A 17,891-nucleotide genomic window follows, 5' to 3' on the forward strand; every position below is an offset into this window, starting at 1 on the left:
AACAATAAACTTCCATTGTGCTAAGGCAGGGTGACCAGACAGCAAGTGTGAAAAATCGGGACGGGGTGGGTGGTAATTCATAGATTCATAGATTCATAGATTATAGGACTGGAAGGGACCTCGAGAGGTCATCGAGTCCAGTCCCCTGCCCGCATGGCAGGACCAAATACTGCCTAGACCATCCCTAATAGACATTTATCTAACCTACTCTTAAATATCTCCAGAGACGGAGATTCCACAACCTCCCTAGGCAATTTGTTCCAGTGTTTAACCACCCTGACAGTTAGGAACTTTTTCCTAATGTCCAATCTAGACCTCCCTTGCTGCAGTTTAAACCCATTGTTTCTGGTTCTATCCTTAGAGGCTAAGGTGAACAAGTTCTCTCCCTCCTCCTTATGACACCCTTTTATATACCTGAAAACTACTATCATGTCCCCTCTCAGTCTTCTCTTTTCCAAACTAAACAAACCCAATTCTTTCAGCCTTCCTTCATAGGTCATGTTCTCAAGACCTTTAATCATTCTTGTTGCTCTTCTTTGGACCCTTTCCAGTTTCTCCACATCTTTTTTAAATAGGGGTTTATATAAGAAAAAGCCCCCAAATATTGGGACTGTCCCTATAAAATCGGGATATCTGATGACCCTATAAGTCACCTAGATCAAGGTTACCACTGCACTGAGTGACGGCTGCCCCTTTTTCCCCTAGTATTCCACAGTGAGACTTTGGGCACTCTGCTAGACTACCAGACAAATCACTTGTGATTTATGCATGATTTACCCCGTTGGAAGGGACTGAGGCACCTTACTCTTGGATACTGATGGAAGTTGTTTTCAACTATTTTGGAATCTTTAACAATGTGACTTACAAATCCTTGCCATGTAAATATCAGAAACAAAACAATCCTGACAGCAGTTAGTGTTTGGAAAGAGACATTATGTACGAATACAGTCAGCAGAGCTTTCGAGAGAAGATGTGAAAATTGTTCAAAGGTCCAAGCTAAGCACTGCGCCGTTAGGAAAAGGGGATGGGAAAGATGGACAGGTGACCAGCAGGGTGTGCGCTGCAGGTTTGCATGTGTGATTTTATTGCTCGGCCACCTATAATGCAATACAGTATCAGTCGTGTGTCTTGTGATTGTGGGGCTGCATGGCGTTGTGCTGTTATTGGAGACATCGCATCGGTTATGTGAGTTTATACTACAGCAGGGATGATGAGTTCCTGCGGTCGCTCAGGTTTCACATACCCTGACTTTTCGGTGCATTGTGAGCCTGATTTCAAAGCCTGCTGAAGTTTTTCCATTGACCTTAATGGGCTTTGGGTCTGGCCCTAAATTCCCTAGATTGCTTTTTTTGTACCTACATAAAAGGAAAAGTCCCCGGCGAAACCCTGTCGAGTGACTTTCACTAGGTGCTGCTGCTACCTGTGGTGAATCCGTTCTCACTGAAAGACACCAGTGGGACTAAAGGTGCTGGCTGCCATCGGGAGCCATTACTGGGCCAGAAATGGGAGCGCCTAAGCTGTGAATCCGCTCCACAGGCAAACCCAAATACCCAGAGGAACTGGTCCTTATGCACCCTGAAGCTCCAGCCTTCTCTTTGGGGCCTGAGACGTACTGTCTGGGTCCTGGAGGGTGTCTACAAGGTAATCAGAGGGGTGACAGCAGCAGAGGGGTGACGGCAGACACAATCAGAGGGGTGATGGCAGCAGAGGGGTGACGGCAGACACAATCAGAAGGGTGATGGCAGACACAATCAGAGGGGTGACGGCAGACACAATCAGAGGGGTGATGACTGCAGAGGGGTGATGGCAGACACAATCAGAGGGGTGATGGCAGACACAATCAGAGGGGTGACAGCTGCAGAGGGGTGATGGCAGACACAATCAGAGGGGTTACGGCTGCAGAGGGGTGATGGCAGACACAATCAGAGGGGTGACAGCAGCAGAGGGGTGATGGCAGACACAATCAGAGGGCTGATGGCAGCAGAGGGGTGACGGCAGACACAATCAGAAGGGTGACTGCAGACACAATCAGAGGGGTGACGACTGCAGAGGGGTGATGGCAGACACAATCAGAGGGGTTACAGCTGCAGAGGGGTGATGGCAGACACAATCAGAGGGGTTATGGCTGCAGAGGGGTGATGGCAGACACAATCAGAGGGGTGACGGCTGCAGAGGGGTGATGGCAGACACAATCAGAGGGGTGACGGCTGCAGAGGGGTGATGGCAGACACAATCAGAGGGGTGACGGCTGCAGAGGGGTGATGGCAGACACAATCAGAGGGGTGACGGCTGCAGAGGGGTGATGGCAGACACAATCAGAGGGGTGACGGCTGCAGAGGGGTGATGGCAGACACAATCAGAGGGGTGACGGCAGCAGAGGGGTGATGGCAGACACAATCAGAGGGGTGACGGCTGCAGAGGGGTGATGGCAGACACAGTCAGAGGGGTGACAGCAGCAGAGGGTGATGGCAGACACAATCAGAGGGGTGACAGCAGCAGAGGGTGATGGCAGACACAATCAGAGGGGTGACGGCTGCAGAGGGGTGATGGCAGACACAGTCAGAGGGGTGACGGCAGCAGAGGGGTGATGGCAGACACAATCAGAGGGGTTACGGCTGCAGAGGGGTGATGGCAGACACAATCAGAGGGGTGACAGCAGCAGAGGGTGATGGCAGACACAATCAGAGGGGTGACGGCTGCAGAGGGGTGATGGCAGACACAATCAGAGGGGTTACGGCTGCAGAGGGGTGATGGCAGACACAGTCAGAGGGGTGACGGCAGCAGAGGGGTGATGGCAGACACAATCAGAGGGGTTACGGCTGCAGAGGGTGATGGCAGACACAATCAGAGGGGTTACGGCTGCAGAGGGGTGATGGCAGACACAATCAGAGGGGTGACAGCAGCAGAGGGTGATGGCAGACATAATCAGAGGGGTGACGGCAGACAGACCCAAGCTAGCTTTGCACTAGCTAGCTCAAATAACAATAGCAGTGAAGTTGCAGCAGCATGTGCTGTATCAATAGCCATCCTGCCTGGGACCCTGGATGTGGACTCGATTGACTAGCCCATGCTGCCACAGCTTCACTCCTGTTGGTACTCCTGCCAGAGAGAGCAAAGCTAGGTCGGGTCTGTCTGCCCACTGGAAGAACTCTTGCTTGACTCTGAAAGAAGGATTGGAAGTTTTGATGGAAGGAATGGGAGCGCTGGGACTGGGAGAGCTTTCCTTGCATGTGTGTGTATTAAATAATAATAATCACTAACTCTTTCCTTCCACAGATCCCAAAGCATTCCAGAAAGGAAGAGCAGTATTATTATCCCCATTTTACAGATGGGTAAACTGAGGCACAGAGCAGCAATGTGATTTGCCCAGGGTCACCCAGCGGGCCAATGGCAGAACTAGGAATAAAACTCAGGTCTCCCCAAGTCTCAGCCCAGAGCTCTGGCCACTAGGCCACACTGCTGACAGAAACAAACCAATGAACTTTAAACAGTCTGGGTAAAAATCCCTTCTGTTCCTGTCTCAGCAGACATCACTTGCTTGGTACCTGTGATGTCACAACCCCGCCAGCTCCCCAACCAATTCAGTCAGCTCCAACCTTCCTGTGCCTCGGTTTCTCCCCTGCCCCCATAGAGGATAGTCCTGCTGGGAGGGTTCATTCCCTAATGCTCTAAGTGCTATGGACTATTACAGCCTGGCCCTGCAGCAAATACCAGCAGGCAGCGCTGAGAGCATAATGCGAGGAGCCTTTCCTGCCCAGACCTTTCAATAATATATGAACATTGTGTAACATCATCACACTCTCTTTTATCAGTCTGGAGAACTACAGCTGTGATGGAGGTAGAATCAGGGATCCTGGAGTGCAGGGAAGAGCCCCAGTTAGCCCCGCAGACCCCTTCGAAGCATCCCTGTGTGTCCCCTAGCTAGGCCTGGCCCTCTAGGAGAGCGTGGTTTTGCTGATGCAGGGAATTCCTTGTGGGGCGGGTGGAGAGGGCTCTGCTCAGGCACTGCTGTCTGTATATCCACCCCTGGCCTGCCAGCCCTTTGTTTGTCACTAAACAAGAAGTTCAGGAGATGTTTGTAAAAAGATGCATGTTTGAGACACCTGACTTGTTAGCTGAACCTGAATTTCAGGTTCCCAGCCTCGTCTTTGTCCTGACTGTCTGCATGTTCCTGGCCCCCACTGGAAGGGAAGTTACTTGGCCAGAGAACGGAGAGCAAGGTAGGTTTGATACTCCTTCCTCTTGCATGCAGACGTCCAGGTGCAATGCCTAGGTTCCATAACCAGAGGATAGCCTGTGGATCAAGGGAGGCCAGGAATTGCAAACTGCCCTCCAGCTATGGAACTGGGCAGGCTTCTACCACATGAGTTATGATCTGCAACGCTGCCCCACAGTCCCTGCGTGGAGAGGAAACCAGGCCAGGGCAGAGGCAGCCTGTTGAGCCTGGCCCAGGATCTGTGATTAAGTGGACAAAGAGGCAGATGCAGCAACTGACTCCTGAATTTACTTAGTGCATTAGACTCTTTCCCACCGCTGCGTCCTCTCTGTAAGAATGTAGTTTTCAGCACCTTGTCAGTGTGTGGTAACCGGCCGTCTGCGTTCTTGTGCAGGAGTGCGTGAGCAAAGGGGCGTTGAGAGCTGTGGTGTCACACCTTGGTCCACAGGAGCAGGATCCCTCCCCTGAATACGAGCAGTGGGTTGTTTCCTGTCTGAAAACAGGGCACCAGTCAACCGGAGATGTCACTGGTTGGTTTCCTCCGGCACAGCTCTCCAGGCAGGCTTAGCAGTATTGGCATCTTGTTAAGGGTCTCGATTTTTCTCCAATGACTAGCTGAACGTCAGGCCAATATTTGTGAAATGGGGCAGCTATTGTGGGCACCAGCTTTGAGACCCCTTGACCTGATTTCCAGAGGTGTGGAGCACCTGCAGATCATGGACTAGTGGAGCAGTTACAGGCGATGTAGGCAGGGGACGTGTTTGGAGTTCTCTTTCAGGTCATGCTGCGAGAACCCGATGGGGCTCTCTTGCACTTAAGTCTTGCGCTGAGGTGCGCCCCGGCATGGCCATTCAAGCCCAGCATTTTATGAGGCCCAGGTGTCCTTTTGCAGTTTTTTTGCAGTACGTCATCCTGCGAGCAACACAGGATTGCAATAGGTCCCTATAGGTCCCCCGGCCTCCAGCTCCAGAGAGATCCCCTCTCATCGCAGGAGTCCTGGGCTGGAGGTAGGATTCCGATGACTGAGCCAACCGTGTCTTATAAACTTGCACCCCCAGATCAGCACAAAATAGTGGGATGAGGGGAGGGATAGCTCAGTGGTTTGAGCATTGGCCTGCTAAACCCAGGGTTGTGAGTTCAATACTTGAGAGGGCCATTTAGGGATCTGGGGCAAAAATCTGTCTGGGGATTGGTCCTGCTTTGAGCAGGGGGTTGGACTAGATGACTTCCAGAGGTCATTTCCATCCCTGGTATTGTATGATCAACACCCACCTCCCATGCATGTACACCAGTTTCCCTTCTCCCCTACCCACCCTATTGGATAGATCTGGAGAGCAGGATTAGTGGTAATTCTCTGCCCTTATTTTTCAGAACTGAACATTCACATCAGCAGAGGCTGGCACAGGGAATCTTCTCCCTCTGAGAAGCCCCCAAAGAATTGCCCTTTGTCAAAATGGCAGCTCTCCCCCACTGCTCTCAACCGTATTGCCTCCAGGGCAGGCCGTGAACGGAGGACAATGGCAGACAGTGGCCGTTTTGCCAACGGGCAGTTTTTAGTGAGTTTCTCTGAAGACATCCCATCTTGATTTAAGAAATTGTCAATGATGGGGAATCCACCTGGTAACTTGTTCCCATGGTTAATTGCTGTCATGGTTAACAATTTACGCCTTTTCTCCAGTCTGAAATCCTACATATTTCTTTTCAAAAGCTACTCTTTGCACCGGATCGGGTCCAGATTCATCTCCCTGCCAATTTTTGCCTAGATAGACAATGGCTAAACTGAGATCAAAAAGGACCAAAAAAAAAAAAAAAAAAAAACCAACAAAAAACCTGATGCCAAATGCTAACTTTCTAAAGGCCCAATTTTAAATCCATTTTCACTCCTAAACTAATAGATTGATTTGTAAATTCTTGCAGAATTCGGCCTCCGCTTGGAGTGAGGGCTGTAATTTAGAGGGGATAGGCTGTGTTCTCTAGACATAATGAACAAGTTGAATCCTTGCTTTAAGAACACAATTCGGTCAGCTTTAACTATGGATCCATGACTGGTGCCTCCAGAACTCTTTAGATAGGTGTCATAGCATGCCTGGCCCCTTTAAGGGGAGACGGGCCCAGCCCACCTGTGACTAATCCTCACAGGCTGTGGGGCCAGGGCATCAGGTGATAGCTTGAAAAGCACCTGGTCTTTATAAAGGCCAGCAAGAGCTCAGTTGAGAGTGGCTGGGAGCCTGATGCTTGCAGGAATTGCTGTGGTCAGGGAAAGAACCCAGCTGTCAGGTGACTCCCTGGTACACAGGTTGGGGGTGAGAGCTGCAGGAAGTAGAAAGGTTCCTATGGGAGTCCCTGGCTCTGTGCACTGGGTGAGGGAAGAGCTTGTAGGAGCTGGTGCCGGGCAGAGGCAGTACCTTATTTGGGGATTTTGCCTAAGTTCCTGGTTAATCAATAAATGATGCCTTGAGGGACGGGCCTGAAACAGGCTCTGGTGTGGTATCCGTCCTTCCTGGGCTGGCGAGGTAGCCCACTGCAGGCAGAGGTGTGACTGTGGCATGGGTCGCGATACTGGAGCAAGTGAGCTAGCCCAAGCTGTCGGGGCTTCACGGCTATTGCTTTCAAGCTAGCCAGACCCAAGCTAGCTGGGGGATGTCTATAGAAGCCGCAGTTGCCCCTCTGGCTGTGGGATAGCCATCCCTACAGAGGCTATCGAAAAGAAAGGGGGGGCTATTCCTGTACCAGGCACAGGGAGGAGTGCGCTCAAAACAAATAGAATGATGCTGCAGTGAGACCACTTGCCCACGTCTCATGCTGGTGGTACCCAAGGCCCGTGGAGGCAGTTTCCTTCATCCCATCGCACATGTCTCCGCCTCGGTAGCAGCCAGCAGGTATTAGAAAGGGCAGGGTGAAGGGCTGTAATGTGTTTCGAGGGCATCTGCATCATTGGCTGAACAATTCCGTAACATTTACAATAAGTGACTTAGCAAGTGTTGATTGCGGGCCCTGCCCATCCTCCCAAGGTAAAAGGGTCCTAGAGAGGACTAATAAACCCTCCTGCTACCCACTAGCACCTGACCGGGGTCAGGGCGAAACTTCTGTGGGCAGGTTTGTCCGTAATTGCTCATTAGGGGATTTCTTGCACCTTCCTCTGGAGCAGCTGGTGCCAGGAGCCTGGGCTGGCTGGATTCATGTGCTGAGCAGTTTGGGGTTCCTATTTACTGATGACCATCAAGTGCTGTGAGCAAGACCCTGCCATTCATATCCTTTAACACCTGAAGACTGGGTCTAGGGTCCAGTGCCTGGTGCGTCCACGTGCTCGTACCTGGGCTGGGATTCTAAGTGGTCGGAGAGGAGTTGAGACACGTCTGACGTTGTGCAGCTGCTTCTCCTCGCCCCGAATCTGCCCTTGCTTTTCATGCCAGATTCCTGCTGCAGGTAGCAGGCTGCGCCTGAGGGTGCTGCACAGCTGGGTGCTGGTAGCACAAGTCGCACCCCCGGCTCTCAGATGTCCAGGTATCACTTGAGAAGAGAGCCAAGGTACTGCAACAGCCAAATCATCAAAGGCTTTACAGTGCAAAACAAATATTGTGTATTGCACCTGGGAAGCCAGGAGGTCAGAGCCACCCTAGGGTGTGCTCCTTTCACCTGCGTCGGCAGGCATGTTCTGCAGTAGCTGATGTTTCCTCGTGAACTTCGGGTGCAGCCCCCTGGACTAGTAGCTTTATTTTTCTGGCAGGACCCATGAGCTGCTGTGCACCGTACAAATGGATCTGTGCCTGCAGATCTTCCAGCGCTCAGTGCAATGAGTGGATCTGGAGGTTGCACCGCCCCAGAGCTCTGCAGTGTACTGGGTTTTGTGGGACATCTCACAATTGGAATTGGGGGGTGGGGGGGGAGACAGCACCTCTCCCTTCAAATATGCTATAGACCAGTGGGGGTGCACCCACCTGTCCTGAGTGCTGTTTATATGCTCAGGTGCTTTGCAGCCCTCCTCCCCCAGCCCTAGAAGGCAGCCAAGTATTAGCCTGTCCATTTGACAAATAAGTCAAAGGAGCTCATGTTGATATAAAATTATTCTACTTACCTGCCAGGGGGCAAATTTGTCACGTACACATGGAAGCTATACAGCACAGCTATAGCTATGTCTTAACTCAGGAAGTTCCTTCGAGAGGAAATGTCGCCAAACTCCAAACCTGGAGATAATGGAACTTCCTGTGCCTGCGTCCTGTAGATAGCTAACCGCTTGGTTTGCAAAATAAGCAAGGAGGAGGGGGCAAATAAATAAACAATAAGAGGTCATAAGAGGGGCAGATACATGTAACTTGCTAATTATGTATGGTAATAATGGCAAATTTTAGCCAATCATAGAGCGATAAATTATCATAAGCAACTGCATATAATGCTTTGGTGTAAGTGTTTTCTTTGTTCTTGCTGACTTATGAGCTCGAACCCAATTGCAATTGAAATAAACGGATCGCCCCTCCCGGGGCTCCTTGCTTAGCTAGTTGTGTCCGTCTCTCCTTATTCCTCAGCTGGAACGGACAGAAATTTCTATGACAATGTCATGTGACATAACTTAGTATGGCAGATCCCAAGTTTATTCAGTCAGGGGCCGCTCCCTGGCTAGGAGTTCAGTCTGTTTGTGGCGGTTTCCTCCTGGCCCCTGCAGGGCCAGCAAACACCCTCAGCTCCCCGCCGGGCCCCTCACCCTTACGGGTGTCCTGTGCCGGACCCTTGTCATGGAAGCTGGTGAGAGCCGCTTGGGACCCTGGCTCTCCGCGCTGTGAGAGCCGAGGCGCTGGCTGGCTGCCCGGCAGCCCTCCCTGCCCTGCTCCCTGAGCAGGCCGCCTCTGCATGGCCAGGCGCTCCCCAGGCGAGGCGGGCAGCGCTGCTCCGAACGGTGTCCCTCATGCACTCTTGCCTCTCCCCCGAAGGAGCCCGGTCGAAACTGGCAACACCCCCAGGCACCAGCCCCTGCCCGCGGAGCCCGGCTGCCATGAGATGCTTCCCAAAGCGCTTGCTCGCCACTGCCCTGACGCTCCTGGCTCTGCTCCTGCTCCTCAGCCTCTGCCTGCAGCGCCCGGAGGACCCACTGGTGGTGAGTACCGGGCTGGGCTGGGCGGAGACTTCGCCTGTGCCTGCCCCCGTGCTCCCTAACTGCTGTGTTCCCCTCCCCTGCCCCAGGGCTGCCCCACATCCCCTCGCTCTGGGGTCTGTGCTCCCCTGGCCCTGCCCCAGGGGCCGAATGGCTTCCCCTCCTCTTGCTCTGGGGTCTGTGCTCCCCTGGCTCTGCCCCAGGGCTGCCCCACATCCCCTCGCTCTGGGGTCTGTGTTCCCCTGGCCCTGCCCCATGGGCTGAGTGGCTTCCCCTCCTCTTGCTCTGGGGTCTGTGCTCCCCTGGCTCTGCCCCATGGCTGCCCCATATCCCTTCCCCGTCCCTCCCCTTGCCCTGCCCCACACTCCCTCCCCTCGCTCTGGGGGTCTGTGTTCCCCTAGCCCTGCCCCAGGGCTGCCCCACATCCCCTCCCCTCCCCTTGCTCTGGGGTCTGTGCTCCACTGGCCCTGCCCCTGGGCTGCCCCGCATCCCCTCCCCGTCCTTCCCCTTGCCCTGCCCCATGGGCTTTCCCACATCTCCTTCCCTTGCTCTGGGGTCCATTCTCCCCTCTCCTAACCCCACCTCCCATCCCTGAATTGGGGGCTTCATGGCCTCTCCTCCCTTGCCCCACTCCAGTGGAGATGTCTGAGCAGGAGGAGGGCGTGACTGGCCGGGTGGGGGGTGGAGCAGCACTACTAGGGGATGCTGTTCTCCAGCTCTAGCCCTCCTGAGCAAAGGGGGCTCTGGGCTGGAGCTGCCACCCCTGGCAGACGAGGTGTATTTACCACAGGCCTGCCTTGGGGTGCGCTAACAGTAGCTAACGCTGGCTCTGCTCTGGCTCCCAGGAGGAGGTGAAGCGCTGGGTCCAGGAAATGGTGCTGCAGCAACTCCAACCCGATGGGAACCTGCGCAGCTTTCAGGAGCTGTGGAACGCTTCTGCCTCCAGGAACATCTCCTATCGCTACCTTGCCGGCCACGCCCCCTCTAGGAAGAGTGAGTATCCCAGGACCAGCCTGCTTTAGCCTCCAGCATTCTCTGCCAGCAGCTGGATCTGGAGAGAGATGGTCTAGAGCTGTGGTTCTCAACCTTTTTGATACCACGGGGACTGACTTGCTGCCTTCCTAAACTGTGTCTAGGAGATCTCCGGGACTGGCAAGAAACACTGGGTTAGCCATAGCGGAGCAGCCTTTGGGAAGCCAGCTGACGGATTTCTGCAACTGCTGCTATGGCACCAATGCAGAATGGGGGATAACCAGCTTGGCCGCAGCACTGCTGAGAAGGATCTGGGAGCTGTGGTGGTTCATAACCTCAGCAGGAGTCAGCAATGCGATGCTGTTGCAAAAAAAGCAAATGCAATTTTAGATTGCTTTAACAGAGGCATACTCAGTGCTGGTTAGGCCTCAGCTGGAGGACGGTATCCATTTTTGGTCACCAATGTCTAGAAAGGATGTGGAGAAACTGGAAAGGATCCAGAGGCGAGTGACAAAGATGACCAAAGGGAAGGAATGCAGCCATATGAGCAAAGGCTGAAGGAACTGGCTATGTTTAGTTTGGAAAAAAGATTAAGGGTGGGACATAACCGTCTTCAGATACTTGGAAGGCTGCCATAAAAAAGATGGAGAAAAGTTGTTCTCTCTTGCCACAGAGGGCAGGACAAGAGGTGATGGGGTCAAACTACAGCACAGCCACAGGTGCCAACTTTTTTTGGTGTTGGTGGATTCTAGCGCCGCCACCCCTTCCCACCCCGGCCCCGCCCCGACTCCACCTCTGCCCCAAAGTCCCCGCCCGAACTCCGCCCCTTCCTATTGGATCCCTCCCCAAATCCCCGCCCTGGCCCCGTCTCCTCCCCCAAGCACGCTGCGTTCCCCCTCCTCCCCCCTCCCTCCCAGGCTTGCCATGTGAAAAAGCTGTTTCATGGTGCCAAGTGCTGGGAGGGTGGGGGGAGAAGCAGGACGTGGTGGTGCGCTCAGGGGAGGAGGCGGAGCGGAGGTAAGCTGGAGCGGGGAGGGGGGCAGGGCGAGGAACTGCCGGTGGGTGCAAGGCACCCACCAATTTTTCCCCATGGGTGCTCCAGCCCCAGAGCACCCACAGAGTCAGCACCTATGAGCACAGCAGATGTAGATTAAACCTCAGGAAAAACTTCCTAACTGTAAGAAGAGTAGGATGATGGGACAGACGCCCAGGGAGCTTGTGGAAACTCCTTCGCTGGAGGTTTCAGAAGGAGGCTGGAGCCGTCTGTCTGAGATGGGTTAGACACAACAAGTCCTGCATCGTGGCAGGGGGCTGGACGAGCTGACCTTGCGATCCCTTCTCACCCTGTGGTTCTGAGTCTATACCTGTGTTCGGGTGCTGGGCTTGGCTGTCTTGCCCATGGTGGGGCTCGCCGCCGTTTGAGAGGTCTGGGAGCAGCCTTGACGTTACTTGGAAGAATGATGTGGGCTTTACTTGAGTTAACATCCTAGTGAAGACAAGGCAGGTTGTAGCTATCACATGAGTCTGCAGGTCAAGTTAAAGGCTAGGCTTCCCCGTAGCCTCTACCTGTTAACTCCTCTGAAAGCTACAAGCTGCCACACCCTCACTAGGGCTCTAGCAAACACATGGCTGAGTCTCTCCGGAGCCTGGAATAGCGGCTGCAGACGTTTGTTATTGAGGAGCTATTCACGCCCACGGGAGAAGGCCCAAAACAGAAACAACAGTGGGCTGTGGCCTTCCCTCTGCTGCAAATGGGAGTGTGTGACCGTTTCCCCCCCCCCCCCCCCCCCCCGCTCCCGGGTCCGAGACAAACCACAGGGCAGACTTGCGTAGGGTGCAAAAATCCACAGGAGTTTAGTGAGGCATTTCCCCACTGCTCCCAGACACAGGTTCCCTGCCGCAGTCTCACTGGGCCCCACAGGCCTGGCCCAGGCAGCCTGCAAATTACTGCTTTGCTTTACTGCAGAAGGGGTTCCAAAAACAAACTCCACCATCCTGCGCCAGGCCCACCTTCCCCCTACAGCTCTGGCACCCAGTCAGCAGTCTCTGCAAAGGCTCTGGGCTGATCCTTTCCTCAGGAAGCAAAAGATAAGAGATCTGTTCTCCTCCTGGGACAGCCAGCCACCCACAGACTTGTCCACTTCCCTTTGTAAATTCGTTCATTACCTGGCAGCGTGCAGCGGGGCAGGGCTGAGCCTCATAGCCCTTGCCAGCTCAGTGTGGGGCTGGTGTCCCCCATCACAGCCAGGAAGGGAGTTTCCCCTTGGCATAGCTGGTGTGACACTGTCGCCCAGTGGGCAAAATGATCTGGCACAAGACGTACAGCTTCCTTCTAGCTCTGTTTGTGCAACTCTTGCTACTCCATGGCCACAGGGAGGCAGTTCTTCCTACCTGCTCCTGCTCTCCCTTGCGGAAGGGGACCAGCAGAAGAGAGAAGAGACCCTGTCCTGTCTTGTGTGTTGGTGGAGGGCTTTTTTGGTGGCACTAAAATTCTCATTTGCGTCAGTTTGGAGGTGCAGTGGGAGTGGTTGAGTCATCTGGGGCAAGGAGAGATGGCAGCTATTCCACTCTGATTAAACAACACGGGCTTGGAGCTTTTCACTGAGAGAGATTCAGTAGGACGCAAAGGGGAAATTAACAAGAAAACGTGATAAATAAGCAAGGGCGGGTACGCACACATTTCTCCTGAAATTACTAGCATCATTAAACAATTCACATTTACCAGTGGGCTAGCTGCTGTACAAACAAATAGTACAATTTGCTTCCTGACTCCTAGAGCCTACCATTGAAATTCAGAAGACAGACACAAAGTTGGGGAAAGGAATAGAATCATAGAATATTAGGGTTGGAAGAGACCTCAGGAGGTCATCTAGTCCAATTCCCTACTCAAAGCAGCAGGGCCGGCTTTAGGGCGATTCACCCGATTCCCCCTAAGAGGGCCCCGCAACGTCGCTAAGGACCCTCCGCCGAATGCACCGGCAGCCAAAGGAGCTGCCGCCGAAGTCCCGCCGCTGTCTTCAGCGGCAGCTCTTTTGAATCGGGCCCCGCAGTGCCTAAAGCCGGCCCTGCAAAGCAGGACCAACCCCAACTCAATCATCCCAGCCAGGGCTTTGTCAAGCCTGACCTTAAAAACCTCCAAGGATGGAGATTCCACCACCTCCTTAGGGAACCCATTCCAGTGCTTCACCACCCTCCTAGCGAAATAGTGTTTCCCAATATCCAACCTAGACCTCCCCCACTGCAACTTGAGACCATTGCTCCTTGTTCTGTCATCTGGCACCACTGAGAACAGCCGAGCTCCATCCTCTTTGGATCCTCCTTCAGGTAGTTGAAGGCAGCTATCCATCTCAGGTGGGATGTAGCCAATCTGTCATAGGTAAGGCTGGGCACAACTCCCCGTAAAGGCCCAGCCATCCTCTGAGACCTTCAGTAGAGGGTGTCAGCCTGAGTTCAAACACAAGGACCTGCTATTGGTTTCTTGTGAAATCAGCCAGCCTCGCACCCTCACAGATGTTTAGGTGCCCAACTCTCCTGGATTTCAAAGGGAGTTAGGCCCCGAAATACCGTGAAGGTCTGGGCCTTACTGATGTGTCAGGGGTGCTCATGTCTGTCCTTTCATCCCTCTGTGTTTCAGAGTTCCTCACTGTGGGGCTGTCGTCTATCAAGCGGAAGCGAGGCAACTACCTCCTGGACACACTGAAGTCCATCTTTAAGCAGTCAATCCAGGAGGAGCTGGAGGAGATGGTGGTGGTGGTGCACCTGGCTGACCCGGACTCGGAGTGGAACACCCAGGTGGTGACGGACATTACCGCAAGATTCACTCCCCACCTCCTCCGGGGCCAGCTGCTGGTTATCCATGCCCCTCCGGAGTGCTACCCGCCCCTGGAAGGCCTGAAGAGGAACTACAATGATGCCGAGAATCGAGTGCAGTTCAGATCCAAGCAGAACGTGGACTATGCTTATCTCCTCAGCTTCGCTGCCAACCTTTCCTCCTACTACCTCATGATTGAGGACGACGTGCAGTGCTCCAAGTCCTTCTTCACTGCCATCAGGAAGGCAGTGGCATCCCGGGAAGGCTCCTACTGGGTCACGCTGGAGTTCTCCAAGCTGGGCTACATTGGCAAACTCTACCACTCCAGCGACCTGCCCCAGCTGTCCCAGTTCCTGCTGCTGTTCTACCAGGAAATGCCGTGTGACTGGCTGCTGGGGCACTTCCGCCTGCTGCTCACCCAGAAGGAGGTGATTCGCTTCAAGCCGTCCCTCTTCCAGCACATCGGCCTGTACTCCTCCTTCCAGGGGGCGGTCAATCAGCTGAAAGACAACGACTTTGAGGCAGATTCCTTGGACCTGCCTGACAACCCCCCAGCTGTGATGTTCACAGACATAGACACCTTTGAGAACTACCTGCCCAGCAAGGCCTACGGCACGATGCCGGAGTACTTCTGGGGGAAAGCCCCATCTGCCGGCAGCCACTTCACCATCGTGTTCCACCAGCCTGCCCGTATCTCACGGCTCCAGATCCACACCGGCTCCGAGGAGCGCCACACCGACTATCTCCACTCAGGGGCCGTGGAGCTGGGCAGCCAGCGGCAGGGGAAAGGCAAGGGCTGCTCTACATACACCCACGTCGGAGTCTTTGAGAAGGGACACTTTGAACGGAGCGGCTTGGAGAACAGCATGGCTGCCGCCCCGGAGTGCATGCGGATTCTAGTGACAGAGAGTCAGAGCGAATGGCTGATCATCCGCAGCATCAGCATCTGGACCAAACCAAACAGCTAAGGGGGGTGCAGGGGATAGAGGCATGGCTGGTGACCCACACACCAGGGAGCTGGCCTCCCTTCTTAGGGGCAAGCAAGCGGTTTGGGGGTGTCTGAGGGGCAATGGAGGGTGGTGGCACTGCCCCTCCCAGGCAATGGCACCCTGCAGGGGAGGCACAGTGAGGGCCTAGTGGGGAAGGAAGATGGGGCACTGAGGGTCAAGGCAGTGGCATAGCAGGATCCTGGTAGCATGGCAGGATGATGCATTAGGGCACGAAATGGGAGCTAATGCAGCACATTGATACTCTGGCCTTTCAGGGCGCCCTATGTCCTTGGGCACTAATTGCCGATGGATAGGAGAGCCTGGCCCCACAGAGCTGACTGACTCCTCTGAACTACTTCCTCTGGGGGCTGTGCAGTCAGAACCAGGCCCAGGTAAGGCGTCCCGCTGGGCCAGACCCCAGGAGCGAGACCTGGAATGGTGCTTGCAGCAGACCTCTGGGGCTCTGGAGAGGTCAGGAGAGCCAGCAGTGCCCAGCTCGGGGCAGGTTCAGAGCATTGTCCACTGGGGAACTCTAGCCCAGATGTGGGCAAAACCAATCCCCCAGGGTGTGAGGCTGCTCCCAGGGCAGAGGCAGCCACGGGGGAAACCTTGCCTCAGGATCCTACTGCTCACAGTCGACCTGCTCTACCCCAACAGTTTAAACTGGCCGTCCAACCTCTCCAGCCTGACGGCTAAAATGCTGTACCCCGAATGCCAGGGGGCTAGATTCCCGGTGGGAGGGGCAGGTTATTAATCACATTCATTACAGCAGTGCCTAGGAACCAACCAAAATCAGGGCCTGGTTGTGGTAGGTGCTGCACAAACACAGAGTGGCAGACAATGCCTGCCCTCAAGTGCTTACAATCTAACTAGACAAGACAGCCTGCTCGCCAGCCCCCTCCTCGCTCCTGACTTCTTCCGAAACCACATTGAGCCCCTAGAAGCAGGGCCTTGTGTGGCCCCTGGCACCACGGGGCCAAATACAGGGGCAAGAACTCCTCCGTTCTGTGGCAGTGTTCATCTAGTGTATCCACTGTTAGGCTCAAGCCTTTGACAATTGCAAGATTGGCTTAAAAGTCACGAGATTTTTACAAACATCATAAATATTTGGTTCTTTTCACTTGCCTTCTGGTGTCTGAGCTTTTAGAGTCACATTTGGGTCACGTTTTTAAACTTTTCTCCACCACCGAGAGGGTGAAAAGAACCCTTCATATTTGTTTGAAGTGCAAGCTGAGATTCTCTTGTATTCACCTGACTTCAGGCCTTCTGAGGAGTATCAAATATCATGACACAATAAAATCATGGGAATTGGCAACATTGGGTATCCCCAGGACACACCCATCATTGCCAGTCCTAAGCGCACACAGCTGGCTCTCTGGGCCTTGGCTTCTAGAGGCCAGCCTGCACTTCTGGCCTGCTCCTCCACTCCTTGCCTACAAGCTAAATAAGCCTGGCAACCCAAACCCCCAGCCAGCTCTCAGAGGGCATGTCTACACTGCAATGTAAGGCATGGGTTAGTGGGACTTGAGTCCGTGGACCCTGTGTTTGGGAGTGTCCATGCCCTAGGTTTAGAATTTCAGGACACAGGCCCCAAAGCCGGGGCTCCAGCATACACACTGCAGTACTCAAACCGGAGTCAAACCACCTATCGCAGGCTTCCTAGTGCCCTCCCCAGCTGTGGCCACTCTAGCTCCTGGTTCAGTGTGGGAAAACGTGACTGTTCGCCCTGCACGTGGCAGGAAGCTGTTACGGCCCATTGGGTTCCCAACGCATCCTGCCAAGCCGTCTTTTGGGTCTGCACGCTCCCAGCAACCAGAGCCAGCAACAGGGAGGAGTCCCCATTTGAAGAGCTTCTCTTGCTTGTGCTTTCACTCCTGTTTCAGCAAACAGGTAGAGCATGCCTGAGACGTTGGTGGGCAGGGGCGTGTGCAGGAATTTCAATTTGACCACTTTTGGAGGGGCAAGTTAAACACATACATATTATACACATTAAACCATATCAACACACGCACCTACATCATCTGCATAGAAATAAACAGTGGCACACTCACCATTTCGACGGAAATCCATGCACCGGGGAGCCATCTGGATAAAGGTATCCACAGCCTCTTCTGTGTTAACGCTGTTGGTTACATCAGTCTCTACTGCAACAATTAACAGCTGCTGAAGACGAGCTTCTGTCAGGTGGCTGCAAAGTCTACTAAGTTTACACTTTTTAGCATTAAAACATTTTTCTGCAGTTGCAACTGTAACAGGTAATGTTGCCAAAAGCACCAATAGGTCAAATCCATCAGGATAGAAAAGTTCCAGGTCATGTTCTTTACAGACCTTCATGAGTTCCAGAAAAGATATTCCACTGTCTGGTCCCTGAGCATTTAAAATAGGTTCAATGCGGTGTACTAATAAATCATAAAAACAACAAGGAGTCTGGTGGCACCTTAAAGACTAACAGATTTATTTGGGCATAAGCTTTCGTGAGTAAAAACCTCACTTCTTCGGATGCATCCAGCCACCAGACTCCTTGTTGTTTTTGTAGATACAGACTAACACGGCTACCCCCTGATAATAAATCATATTGCATTTCAGGAACTCTGAACCTAACAACCATCCAGCAAGAGCCATTGATGGGATTTCCCCCCCCCCCCTAACTTCTGTGTATGTGTGCCATGGCATTACACCTCCCAGGTCTAAGCGACAGTGCAGGGCATCTCACAGACTAATTGAACCTTGTTAGTGTAGTTATTACCTTGGTTATCAATATGTATAATTGTGTATTATATAAATGTTGGGGTTTTAAGAGTTATTGTTGTTAAGTTT

At 53.4% G+C, this 17,891-nt stretch overlaps 1 protein-coding gene across 1 annotated transcript; it reads left to right on the forward strand.

Moving 5' to 3' along the window:
* Positions 1 to 4,072: 4,072 nt before the first annotated feature.
* On the forward strand, positions 4,073 to 16,126 carry LOC128836795 (alpha-1,6-mannosyl-glycoprotein 4-beta-N-acetylglucosaminyltransferase-like). The gene is made up of 4 exons (XM_054027391.1): positions 4,073 to 4,220; positions 9,142 to 9,305; positions 10,148 to 10,295; positions 13,909 to 16,126. Exons 1-4 carry the CDS (start codon positions 4,073 to 4,075, stop codon positions 15,051 to 15,053), a joined length of 1,605 nt encoding a protein of 534 aa, XP_053883366.1. The 3' UTR covers positions 15,054 to 16,126.
* Positions 16,127 to 17,891: the final 1,765 nt, after the last annotated feature.

The sequence above is a fragment of the Malaclemys terrapin genome, chromosome 4 (assembly GCF_027887155.1).
Source record: "Malaclemys terrapin pileata isolate rMalTer1 chromosome 4, rMalTer1.hap1, whole genome shotgun sequence".
Classification (NCBI taxonomy): Eukaryota; Metazoa; Chordata; order Testudines; family Emydidae; genus Malaclemys; species Malaclemys terrapin.